A 13,184-nucleotide genomic window follows, 5' to 3' on the forward strand; every position below is an offset into this window, starting at 1 on the left:
CCCGGCTCTGTGGGGAGTGAAAAGTAAGCACTCGTGAAGATTCCAACCCCTTTTGGAATGTGAACCCCTTTTCATCCAACAAGTCTGGAAGGCAAGTGCTCTCACTATATCCATTTGGCAGATGGGAAAACTAAGGCACATAAAGGATAAGTGACTTGCAGAGGTCACATGTTGATAAAGACTAGTGCCAGGACTCACAGTGAGGTGGCCAGGCATCTGGCTCCTGAGTCTGTGTGTTGAGCTGTCACACTGCGTGCCTCTCTGGGCTGCGCTGTTTGACCCTGACATCCACCCATAATCCAGGTCTTATTTGTGGGCAAATAGAAAGCCACAGGCAGAGCCATTTCACTGGGTCACCTGGGCTTGGACTGCTCCTCACCACACCCAACCCCCAGATGAGGATGCAGTGTCGCTGAAGCCAAAATGTGAGGATCTGAGACGGGCTAGATGTTTGCATGAATTGTGTGTGTGTGTGTGTGTGTGTGTGTGTGTGTGTGTGTGTGTGTGACTGAGTGGATGTGAATGTGAATATGTGTGTGTTTGAGGGTGACCTGTGAATATAAGGAATTAAGTATGTGTATCTGAGTATCTGAGCATAAGTGTGTGATTGTGAGTCTGAATGTGAATGTGGGTTTGAGGATATGTGTGAGTATGTGCTGGAACATAAGTGAGTGTGTATGTGGTTTTGTGTGTGACTGTAACCATATGTCTGTGTGTGTGTGTGTGTGTGCAATCATGTGGCCATGTATGAAGATAGAAGTGTAAACGTGCATCTCTGTGAGTATGTGTAGGACTGTGTGCTTACATGTATGTGTGAGAGTGTGAGTGCTTATAAGTGTGTGTTAGTGTAGGAGTGTGTGTGAGTGAATATGTTAGTGTTTGTTGGTGTGTGTGAGTGCATGGGTGTGTTTGAGTGTGACTGTGTGTGTGTATGTGTGTGTGTTCCCCACATGCTATAGGACTATGGAGCAGCAAGAAATGGGTTTTCCACTCCATCATGATACCATCCTAGGAGGCCCTTCCCCTTGTGCCCCCATCAAGGACGCTGGGGCTGCCTCTCTTCTAAAAATGTACTGTGTGGGGTAGACATGTGATCTCTTCCATTGGTGGCTTATCTGAGATGAGACAGAATGCCCTGATTTGCAGGTGACAGGTGAGACTGAGGGAAGTTATGTACCCTTCCCAAGTCTCAGGGTTTGAAAGTGACAGAGGCAGGATTGGAAGGCAGGCTGCCTTGATCCAGAGCCTGTGCTCTGCCTCCCAGAACCTCTGGTCTCTGTAACTTTTCTTCTAGCTCCCTAGAAATGGTTTTAACCTCTTTGCCTCTTTTTCTTCATCTGCAAGATCTAGAAAGGCTGGTGTACGCTGGGTGTGTGGTAGCTGGGAGGTCTGCAGCTGGGCTGAGACACCTACCTGACTGCCCTTGGCCTCTGCATGCTTTTCTGGTCCCTCCCTCAGGGAAGCTTCCAGCACGCTGCCCACAGCCTGAAACAGGTCCTTGGTGGCCGCCTGGCGCCTCTGGTCTTCAGGATGGGCCTTGGAACACAGTGCCAACAGGGCTTCACTGGCATGCTGCAGAGCCCAAGTGGCCTCCCACTGGATTCCCCAAAGGAGAAGGAAAAGCAACATGAGCCCTTGCTGATAGACTATCCCCTACACCATTCAAAGGACAAGAAGGGAGCAAGGTGAGAAACAAGGTAGGAGAAATCTAGGCCCATTGCACAGGCTGCCTGTGTCACTGACTTGAGGTAGGTTCTCCTTCCCTGCAATGTGCTAAATTCCTTCAGGAGAGTAGCCTCGTCCATCTCTGAGTCTTCCCAGAGTGCCTTCCACAATGCCTAGCACATAGTAGTAAATGTTCACTGAGTGGGGGATGGGCTTGGGTGGAAGGATGGAAGGATGGTTGGGTGGCAGATGAGTAGATAGATGGATGGATAGATGGACAAGACACTTGTTCAGTTTTGTAATTATGTATGTATTTGTGAGATTATTTGTGTAAAGTGTTGCTCTCCCCGTACTCTGAAAGTGCTGTGAGCAGAGACTATGTCGTGTGACTTGCTGAATTCTTGATGCACAGTTTTTGCACGGTACCTGATATATATTAGGCATTCAGGAAGCATTTGTTGAATGAATGAATAAATTAATGCATGGATGAGTGAATGGAAAGGTAGAGTGATGGATGTACATAGATGGGCACTGAATAGATGTATGTACATGGAGTGGATGGATGAGCAAATGGGTGTATAAATGGCAAATGTGATGTTAACAGCATCATGGCCCCAGAAATAAAGGTCAGCCTTGCTGGCTTCAGGCTGGAGAATGTGAGGGGCACAACCTCCTGAGAATAGGTGGAGCAGAGCCAGGATGGCTTTCCCCTCTTACTGACTAAGGGCTTCTTTTTTTAACCTTTTGTTACTATAACATGGGGAATATGGTGATTTAATTTGGGTTCTCCAAGAGGCAGAGCCTGAGGCAAGGGTTTAAGATGTAGGCAGGCAGAGTAGCTGGTGAGGTGGGGGGTGGGGGTCAAAGAAGAAAGAGACAGGAACTGGCAACTGGACATAGGTCTGATATGTACTAGTGAACTTGAGTATGTATGAAGTGGGGAACATGGGTAGGTTAGCAGCAGCATCTGGGGACACATTTAGTGTCACCCAGTGATTAGAGTCAGGTACCCCCTTGAGGTGCCACTGGCAGGTGGGGGAGTAAGGTATGTGAGCACACAGGCTATGACACCCAGAATGAGACACAGGAGCTGCAGGAGGACATCTTCTCTCTCGGCATCACTCATGCAGGATCATTGGAAAGAAGATAGTGGAAACCTTGGTGGCCCTGAGATTGAGGGACCTTTGACATGGGGGGAGTTGTCAATTACCTAGGGCAGAGGTGTGTGTCCCATGGCTTGGCCTGGGACAGCAGATGGGCCTCACTTACCTGGGCCTTGGGTGTGAGCTCCTCACTGTGGTGGGTCACCTCTCTCAGCACCTGGGCCAACCTTTGTACCTTCTGCATGTCCCCCAGGATGGTAGTGACTGCAGATAGTGACCCCAGCACATGCTCTCTGACCTTGATGCAGAGGGAGGGAGATGGGGAGAGAAAATGTAATTTCAGTGGTTTGATGAAATGATTTCAGAAAGATTTGGGGTCAGAGCAAGTGACCAGGCTCATCTGGAGTTTTTCCAAACCTCATAGACCTCTCATAGGATATGTACTGGGCAGTGTAATGGCCTCCCAAAAATATCCACATCCTAATCCTTGAAACCTGTCAATATGTCACCTCACATGGCAAAAAGGACTTTGCCAAAACTTTTTTGGAGTTTTATTTTATTTTATTTTATTTTATTTTATTTTATGTGCTCAGTGTGGGGCTTGACTCACACCCCTGAGATCAAGAGTTGCATGCTCCTCTGACTGAGCCAGCTAGGTGCCCCTGTTTTGGAATTTTAATTAAGTTAATGTTCTGAGATAGGAGTGGATCTGGATGAACCAAGTGGGACCTATGTAACCACAGGGGTCTCTGTAAGAGGGAGGTAGGATGGTCAGAGCCAGAGAAGATGTGTGGATGGAGGCAGAGGTGAAGAAGAGGCTGGGGAAGGAAAGGAAAGGAAATGAGGAGGGGAAATTTGAGGAGGGGAGGGAGGAGAAGTGGAGGGAAGAGGAAGGAAAGGAGGAAGAATCTAAAGGTGCTGAGCTGCTGGCTTTGGAGATGGAGAGGAGTGTGGAGGCTTCTGGGGACCCTAGGGACCGTGCTCTCTGAGCTATGGAGCCCTAACAAGGGGCTCACTGGGGGCTGGTGTTGGCAGCTGCAGAGGAAACCTAAGAATATAATTTCAGTACTGCCCAGAACTTTCCACATTGATGAAACAGTCCTATCTCTGCACCGTCCACTCACCAAATGTGACTATTGAGCCCTTGAAATGTGGCCAGTGCAATCAGAAAACTGAATTTTTAAAACTTTATTTCATATTAATGCATTTAAGATAGGTGTAAGTACCTAGATACGGCGAATGGCAACCACCTGGCACAGCACAGATCCAAGTGAACAGTCCCCATCTTGCAGCCTCTTCCTGACAGCTCACTCAGCCTACCTGTCTGACAGCCTGTCTTGGCAGCTGCAGAGTCTGGGCATGTCTGCTGTTAGCTCAGGGTGCATCTAGGCTCTGGCTAGGATGGAGGAGAGAATAGGCCAGTGTATGAGGGGACTCTTGTCAGAATGTTCTGGAAGGAGAAATTGTGTTTGATTTTACAAATCTTCCCTCCCTCCTTCCTCACTGTCCTGAAGGCAGCTTCCATGGAGATGCCACAATTCCTGACTCTCTGGCCAGTGGATTCACTCAGCAGGAAATGAGAGGGCAGGAGGAGAGAGAGCGAGAAGCTATTCTGGTGCTTCCCTCCCTCCACTGGTGGGTCAACTGCCTCATTCTTCAGAAGCTATTGCTTCCACCATGGAGCCCCTTCCATGCAGCTGCCCCCTCCAGATTCTGGTCACTTCAGGCTAAGCCCCAACTTGAATCAACAGAACTCTTCTTAAATTCTTCTCAGTTATCCTGTTAGAGTTTTACGCCTGCCTCCTGCCAGGACCCCAGTGTTTCACGAGGAGATCTTGGATCAGGCTGCCATAGTCTGTGTGCTCAGGGACCACAGGATTCCAAATGGAAGTCTGCCATAGCTAATGTTCAGAGTGAAAGCAACCAAGACTGAGAACAAGGGGTGGGTGGGTGTATGGAGGGGCTAACATGAAACAGGGCAGGGCTGAGAGTCTTGGAGGGCAGGAGGTGGATGGGGGAAGAGCTCGTCTGGGTTGGAACCTCATCTTCACCTCCACCTTAGAAATGTGGGCCTGGGCAAGCTGTTAAAATTCTCTAACCCTGTTTCCTCCTTTGTGACATAGACAGGGATCTCACCATTTATCTCGTAGGGTTTTAGTGAGAATTACATATCCATGAAGATCTTGGGGTTGGCAGCACATAGTAGGTATTCAATAAATGTTAGCTATTTATCTATAAGTAGTTACTATGACAACCACCACTTCTTTGTATTAAGTACTTACCACATGTCCTATACCATGCTAAGTACTTTCATGCAAACCCTCCAGGGACCAGAGAAGTCCATCTTTTCTTCTCCATGCGCAGCAGGTGTATGTGATGCTGTGTGTGTGTGTGCATGTGTGTGTACCTGCACCCACACAGGTTCATATAGCAGGTACCAGGAGTGGAAGTAGTCCTACGCTCTGTCATAGTTGTTTGTCATGTCAGGTTGTAACACATGAAACGGCCATTCTGTGGATTACAACTGGTTGGATGTTGGTAATTTCAAATGGCTTGACCTAACCTTATGAGGAAAACACTATTTATTATCCCATTTTCCAGATGGCGAAACAGGCTTAGAGAAGTTCATTCACCAGCCTGTGATGGTATAGATGGCAAATGACAGAGGTGCAATGACATCCAGGGTCTAACCCCAAACCATGAACTATATGAGAGTGGCCAGGCCACTTTTCTCCTCTGTTGTCATCTTTGACAGGAAGGACTGGAGCGATACTCTTAAATTCCCTCCTGCCCTGGAAGCCTTTGACGCTGTGAGGCAGAGCAGGGAAAACAGGTTTCCGTCATTTTAGGTCACTCACCAAGAAAGGACCAGAGGGGGAGGTGATGTCAACAGCTAGGCAGATACTGAGGCTTCTCCACAGCTCCGTGAATTCCACTCCCCACCCTGAATGGCTGTACAGACCCTGGGGCCCCAGTAACAACCTAAAAAGGGGCCCGTCTTGAGCACCTTCTGTCTGACATCCATGTTCAGCAGCTGCCTGCAGCCCTGTCCCTGGCTCTCCAGGTCCAGGATGGATGACACAGCCGTGGCCAGCTGGAAGAGCCGTTCAGGGTCCCGCTCGCCTTGCAGAGTGACGGTGACATTCTCCAGCACTGCGGCCTGGAATGCCACGTTCTCAACACAGATGTCTCCAAGTCCCACCTAACAGGGAAACCAGAAGCACGCTCAGTGCAGGGCAGACCTTGGCTCTCCAGTTCTTGTTCCAGAACCCGGAGCCCGAAGTCACGGTATCATGTGGCAAATCAGAGCAAGGCTGGAAGGCCTCACACTTAGTGTGGGGTCTCTCCTGAGGCTTGAGGGCAGCTGGGCCCACTTGTAGCAGGCGGCCAAGCCCCACTGAAAGCAAGCCTTACATGAGTCACTGCTTCTCCCTCACAGCCCTCCTCATCAGGCCCCCAGTCCCTTTCTGCTCCACCTGACCTCCCATCCTTGAAATTTACCCAGATTTTGTCCAACCCCTCTGCCTTGTAACCCTGATAGTTGATTTTGGTCCTCCTTCCTCTGGACTCTGATGACACTGGTCAGACTCATCCCTGGATCTTTGTGCTCCAAACCTCCAGGGCCCTACCCTTCTGCTGGCCACTGAGATATAGGATCTGCAAAGGTAGAGACCATGTTTGTTTTGTTCACAGCTGTGTCCCCAGGACCTGGCACATTGCAGATGCTCTGAAAATACTAGTTGAAGGAATGAATGAATCAGTGACTCAATGTGGTCATGCCCTTGGCTTCCTTCAACATAGCCACCTTCTTGGTGAGGTTCAGTTGGGTCAACAAGTTTTCTCAATAAAGAAACAAAAGGCAGCCACCACCCACCTTCACCACTGCATGGGCCTGCTGTTTGTCCCCTGCGAGATTGGAAACAGAAATGACCACCGCCAGCATGAAGTCATTGTTTACTTTCCCAAGTGGCAGATAAACTGATGAGAGAGCAGGTTCAGGGCCACAGTGTAGACAGGAACCTAGTAAATGGAAACTGAACAGTTAGGGGGGCATCTCCAGACCCCAGGGAGACTGGAAACCCATTGAAGTAGAGCCTGATGACAAGGGCACAAAAGACCCAGCTCATGAAGGCATGGCAAGCACTCGGGGACTCCATGCTTTCAGAGAGAAGACAGCCGTCTATACTGATCCACCAGCCTTTCTAGGTAATTGCAGGCTGCTATGACTTGGGAATAATTTTACTAGTATCCATAAAAAATTTTAAAAACTTTTCCTCCTTGCAGGCTTAAAAAAAATTCAAGGTCATAAACCAAATTTAAAAAGGAAGAAGAGATCTTTAAAATTAGCTCAAAACATATCCAAGCTCACTCACAAGTCAGTTCCTGTACCAAGACCTTCCCAGGCTGGTGGATCTAAACAGCCTCCCCCAGCCCCACCCTCAGCCTCTCCCAGAAGTGGATGGCTGGGACACTGTGCCTGGGGCTAGGGGAGTCTTCATTCTGCAAAGCTCTCTCACACATGGAGCACGCTTTTTGTAGCTCCCACAGGGAGACAGGCCCCTGTTTTGGGAGAGATGGCGCCTAGCAGTGGAAGGGAATGCATAGCCCTGGGCCAATACCTGACTCCAGACAGAAGCAGTACTCCAGGGGACCCAGGGCCGAGGATGTGTTACAGAAGATGGTGAAGCCCGTCAGAATGGTACCCTCTTCTGGAGTGATGGTGCATCTGGGCACCTCCGGGGGAGGCAGAGAGCTGATCACGTAGGTGTCCTCCCCATAGGCATGCCTGGTCACTGCTGAGGAGTGAAGACAGAGAGTGTTTGGGGGACCCTGTGAGTCACACAAACCACCATGCTTCAGGATCGCCCTGGGAGCTTGTTAAGCATGCAGATTCCCAGGCCGATCTCCTGACCCCGACCTCCCTGGAGGTTCTGGGGTGGGGCTCAGTAATCTGAATATCTAACAATTCCCTCTGATGCAGGGTATCCTGGGGTCTCACTTTTTTAAGAGCCAGTCCTTCTGTAGAACAGGGCTAATATTAGTCGCTTCCTTGCAGCTTTGGTGAGGAAGAAGTATATTGGGAAACAGAATGACTTGCTCAAGATGACTGAGCTTGGAAGGGCCATGGCCAGAATCTAGAAACAAGGTGACCCTGCCCAAAGCCTTGCTCTTTCCAGGCCTCCACCTGCACCAGCATCCCACACCACCTGGTGTTTCAAAAACAGTATATACCTGGAAGAGCCGGGCATAAAGAGAATTTAATCAGTTAAAAATGGATTCCTTAGCATAGACCTAATTCAGAAGGTTTAGGGCAAGGGCAAGCCTTGGGGTATTTATCTGATTTTATTTTTAAAGATTTTATTTGTTTATTTGAGAGAGAAAGAATGAATGGGAGAGAGAGGGAGAGAATCTGAAGTGGACTCTGCACTGAGCACAGAGTCCAATGGGGGGCTCGATCCCACAACCATGAGATCATGACCTGAGCTGAAACCAAGAGTCAGATGCTTAACTGAGCCACCAAGGCACCCCTGGAGTGTTCATTTTAAACTGGAATCCCAGGTTGTCCCCATGTGGGTGGTCTCTGGGCCACTTTGAGAAAAACTGGATCAAGTGAACCCATCTGGAAGAGAATAATCACTCATCATTTGTCATTTTGATAATCTACCTTTCCCACCACACAGGGCTTGTTTAAAGTGAGAATCTTCCTGGCAGGACATGCACCACCCCAGAATAATATGTCACATCCACCCTGCATAATGCCATTCAGAGTCAGGAAACTGAGGGATGGAGAGTTTAAATGCCTTGCCTCCCAGGTAAAAAGTGATGGTGATGGGATTAACACCAGAGCCTGTGTATGGCCCCTGACCCTGCACTGAAGTCCCACATTTCAGGGCTTCATGTTTGTCTTGGTTCACTTTCTGGGCAAATGGGATCTGTGACAGGAGACTGAGGGGAGGCCTCCACACCTGTGGCTTTGATCCGGATGGCCTGGCCCCAGGTCTGCAAAAAGGAGCTGTTCAGCCGCAGTGTAGAGGTGTTGCTCTCAATGAGGATTAAAGCACTTGGCCAAAATCCCTGGAATCTGCAGGCAGCTGGGAGAGGCTCAGCCTGAAAGAGAACACCATCCAGAGCTCCTAAGGCTTCCACCTTGATGCTGGACCCCAGCAGGGCCGTGGCTTCAGACCCCTAGGAGGCCTTCCAGATTTGTCTCTGCTACAAAGGCACCGAGTGCTTACCTGGGACACACCAAATACCCAGTCTCCAGCCTTGTTTAGGTGTTTGTCTGAGGTCAGCTTCCCTTGTTGGAAAGCCTGTGACTTTTGTGCACAGGTCCTTTACTGAGAGAGGCCTCTCAGGAAAATCAGAGGGGAGAAGGAAGTACAGTAGGGCAGAGAATGAAACTAGGGAGAGAAGTGGCTTCAGGAGGTGTCCAGCCAGCCTCAACTGGATCCAGCAGGGAGTGTGAGCCCCACCACAGAAGCTGTCTCATTCAGAGGCAGGGTGGCTGGGCCATTAGACCCAACCTCCATTGATTACTGGCCGGCAGTCACTGCCCAGCAGCTGAGGATAGGTGCATCAGCCTGGGAAGAGGAGCTGGGCTGGGGACTAGCAGCATCTGCTGTGAGGTTTCTCCATTGCTTCTGCTCCCTTGCATCTGTTCTCCCTTATGACCAGTGCCCTCCTTTTCCTCTGGGGAACACCACCATCCCACCTCCCCAACTCTGCGGGCTCTGACCCACCCCCAGCTCAGTACTGGCCATGTGACACAGGCCATGTGATCGCCAGTGTCCTCACCTTCTCCAGAGAAGTGTCCTCTAAATACCAGTTGAACATGGCCACTGGGGAGTCATCCCCCAAGGTGACTCTGAGAACAATGTCTTCACTGGTATTTGCTGGCCTGCAGTTCTTCTCACAGCTGAGAGGGAGACAAAATGGAGTGCAGAAGCTCACTCAAGCCTCGTGGCTTGCTCTTTTGTCTGGTTCTTCTCAGGTCCTTTGCAAAGGTGGCAGAGGGCCTTTTTTTCAAGTGAAAAATAGAATAAAAGCAACCCAATGCCCCAACCAAAACCAGAACATAGTGTTGGTCATGGAGATGGAGTGATCTGTGCCTGCCCCAACTCCCACTCATTCCCTATGAAAGACAATGGTATGGAAAGTGCATGAAGCCCAGGGTCCTCAGATCCTGCCTCATATGAAAGGTCACCTTGCATGAGTCACTTAAATTCTCTGAGTCTCAGTTTCCTCACCTGCAAAGTGAAGGGATAAACGCAGATGATATTTCCGTGATTCCTTCTAGCTCTAACAATAATAAAGGAATGCTATGGTTTTATCACATGTAGCCACAGGTTATAAATTATTTGCTTCATTATTCACTTATCCAGTGCTTACCACCACCCTGTGAGTGATATATCAGAATCCCCTATCATAGACAAGCAAATCAGGCTCAGGGTGCCAATGTGATTTGTCCCAGGTGACATGACTCTTGAGTGGGGGAAGGGAACATGAACCAGACTGTCTACATTCAGATCCTGGGCCTTCTCTATAGCATCCCTGCCCACATCTGTAAATAGACCCTTCGTCCACCTCTCATCAACTCCCAGTTTGAGGGAGACATCTCCTTGTTGGGACCTAGTTGATAGACCAAGCTACCTTGAGCTTTCACCTTGACTACTGCAAGAGCTCCAGCAATCTCTGGGAACCCTCTCTTGCCTGCCTCCAACCTGCTCTCCACTCTGCTATCACAGCATTTTGAAGTAAGACGTGGTCACGTCCCCAGCCTGCTTGCAACTAACTCTTGGATGGCTTTCTAGAACTCTTCAAAATCATGTCTGTGGCACAACCCACAAGTTTCCACCAGAGCCAGGCCCTGCCTTTTCCCCTAGTTTCTTCTTGCCCCTCTCTCTCTCCCTCCATACTTGAGCCACACCAATCTCTTTCACTTCCAGCTTATTCTATGCTCCCTCCCTCTGCCGCTCAGTTCCCTCTGCAGCCCCCTTTCCCTGCCAAGTTAATTCCTCTTCCCTGTTCACATCTCATCTGGGGAATGGCCTTCCTTGACCCTGAGTCAGGGAAGTTGTCATAGAGGTGAACCATCTCCCTCCATTTGTTGGGGTGGATCATTGCTGACCACCAGGGAGTGCTCCCTGTGAGAACTGTGACCCAGTCTACTGGGCCACCACTGTTAAGACCTAACCCCTACACCAGTGCCAGCCGGCTCTTCAGTAAATGGAGGCTGAAAGGGTGGCAGCACTGCAGAAGTTTGCTCTCTTGCCCCCACCTGACTCGAGGCCTGAGTTCCAGGGGGGCAGACACATAGAGGCACTGCTCCTCCTGGTTCTCCAGCTGTCTGCGTCTCCAGGTGGCCAGGCGCAGGGTGATGGCAGAATTGGGTGGTGGCAGGCAGGATGGAAGAAGCACCAGCTCCCTCTGGTCTGTGCGGAGCAGCTGCCTCTCAACACAGTAGCTCCACTGGGCCCAGCAACGTCCTGAGAGAGAAGAGCAAATGGGGTTATCCATCCAAGGACCTCTGTGATTTGGAGTTTTTGGAAGAAAAGTCATAGATTAGAAAAGCAGCTCCAAAGAGGGAGTTTGATTTTTAAAAACACTCTCACTTGCAGGGTGCAGGAATGCTACTGGGAAGGATGCTTCTGGGGAGATGAGTGGCACTTCACTCTGAGTCTGAGCACACCTGCAGCATATGTCAGCTGCTTTTGCCCCAGCAATTTGTATTGATGAATGAATGGGCAGGCATATATAGCAGGAGAGAGGCCAGGAGATTAAACAGCTGTGCCTGGGAGAGCATCCAGGGCAGTTTTTTGTCCCTTGTGTAACTCTTACTCCACGTGGAAGCAGTTGTCCTCAGCTGTGTGTCTCTGTGGGTATCTTGGGGACCTGGGGGCTATATCTCCATCTGGGAGGCTGCATGTTATCTCCTGCTTTATGATACCAGCTCAGTAAATCCCTGTATCCTTTGCCCTTCATCTCTGTTGATTGATGTTTATCCATCAATCACTTTGCTTCCTCTTCCACCCAGTAGAGTATGGAACATGATCTAGGGTCAGGCCATCAGCTCAACCACCGTAACTCTATATTTGTATCCTCTATGAATTCTGATAATGAGAATTAATTCTGATAATGAGAATTAATATTCAAAAGGATGTCCTGAGCACTTACCAATGGATTATCGAAAGGCTTCAAATTTTACTTGATTTTTGACCCTTTTTCAAAATTCTTTTATTTTCTCAAAACTTATGAAAGTTCACTACAGAGGCAAATAAAGATAGAACTACAAGGATGCTCATTACAATGTTGTTTATAAAGGCAAATAATGCAAAACAACCTAAGTGTCTAAAAATAGGGCACGAGTAAATAAATGATCGGATACCAACTAGTCTATTATGCAGTTATTGTGAAATCAAGATGGAAAGGATGGCATTAAAATATACAGGATATATTGTTCAAAGAAAGAAAACTAAAATAATATGTACAGTAGGCATGGCATTCATTTCCAAAAGAACTTGTGCCTAGCTAGGATATAACCCTATAGAAAGGAGGACAACCATTTCTACATAATGGGTACTGGTGCTACCCTTTTGGTTTGTCTGAAAATACCTCCTCACTTCTAGACTCTCTTCCCAGTGACATACCAAGGGGAAGGAAATGAAAGGAGGGATCCACCCAGAGAGGAGGAGTTGTTTTATTTCATCACTGATGTTGTTTGTGGTGAAAATAAAGCAGATTGACTTTTAGGATTAATTACTGTTCTTTGATTCTCTGTAAGTCATGCACCTCCTTGTTGCCTGCCTTCAGGTTTACCTCTGCCTCGGTTTGCCACTGCTTCCCCCCACCTCCCATTTCCATGGAATTCTTAATCCCTGCACATGCAAGGTACACAAAATGTCAGGCATAAGTAATGCCTGTCTGAAGGTTAAAAAACAGCAAAGCTGACCCCTATCCATTACTTTGTGTTGAGTTAGGACAGTTCTAGAACTCTACAGCCACCTACCACATGACCACTGGAAGCGTAAATCCTTGCCACTGTCTGGCCAGCCCAGAGTCACAGTCGTGAAAGGATCCACATACTGACCAGGTTCCACATACACCTGCACATCCCCTTTCTCTCTCTGCAGAAAAAGCAGCTGGCTGGTGAGACGCCCCTCCACAGTTGGTACCCCGCCACCCACCCCACAGCAATCTGTGCCAAGGGTAGTCACAGCATAGGCCACGGAATGGGAACAGACCCTGTATGATGCACCTGGCTCACCTCTGGAGATGAATCACAGGGTAACTAACATTATTATTATTTTTTAAATAAATTTATTTTTTATTGGTGTTCACTTTGCCAACATATAGAATAACACCCAGTGCTCATCCCATCAAGTGGCCTCCTCAGTGCCCGGGACCCATTCACCCCCA

At 48.8% G+C, this 13,184-nt stretch overlaps 1 protein-coding gene across 1 annotated transcript in view; it reads right to left on the bottom strand.

The window, feature by feature from the left end:
* The window catches only part of LOC140625746 (polycystin-1-like protein 2), an 88,005-nt gene that overhangs the window by 44,967 nt on the left and 29,854 nt on the right, over window positions 1-13,184 (bottom strand). Inside the window, exons 9-17 of the mRNA XM_072813284.1 lie at window positions 12,775-13,032; window positions 11,047-11,254; window positions 9,564-9,684; window positions 8,735-8,876; window positions 7,388-7,564; window positions 6,643-6,788; window positions 5,776-5,970; window positions 2,935-3,066; window positions 1,414-1,596 (exon numbers count right to left, since the gene is read on the bottom strand). Of these exons, the coding sequence (XP_072669385.1) occupies window positions 1,414-1,596; window positions 2,935-3,066; window positions 5,776-5,970; window positions 6,643-6,788; window positions 7,388-7,564; window positions 8,735-8,876; window positions 9,564-9,684; window positions 11,047-11,254; window positions 12,775-13,032 (1,562 nt within the window). The remainder of the gene's footprint in view (window positions 1-1,413; window positions 1,597-2,934; window positions 3,067-5,775; window positions 5,971-6,642; window positions 6,789-7,387; window positions 7,565-8,734; window positions 8,877-9,563; window positions 9,685-11,046; window positions 11,255-12,774; window positions 13,033-13,184) is intronic.

The sequence above is a fragment of the Canis lupus genome, chromosome 3 (genome assembly GCF_048164855.1).
Source record: "Canis lupus baileyi chromosome 3, mCanLup2.hap1, whole genome shotgun sequence".
NCBI classification, from domain to species: Eukaryota; Metazoa; Chordata; class Mammalia; order Carnivora; family Canidae; genus Canis; species Canis lupus.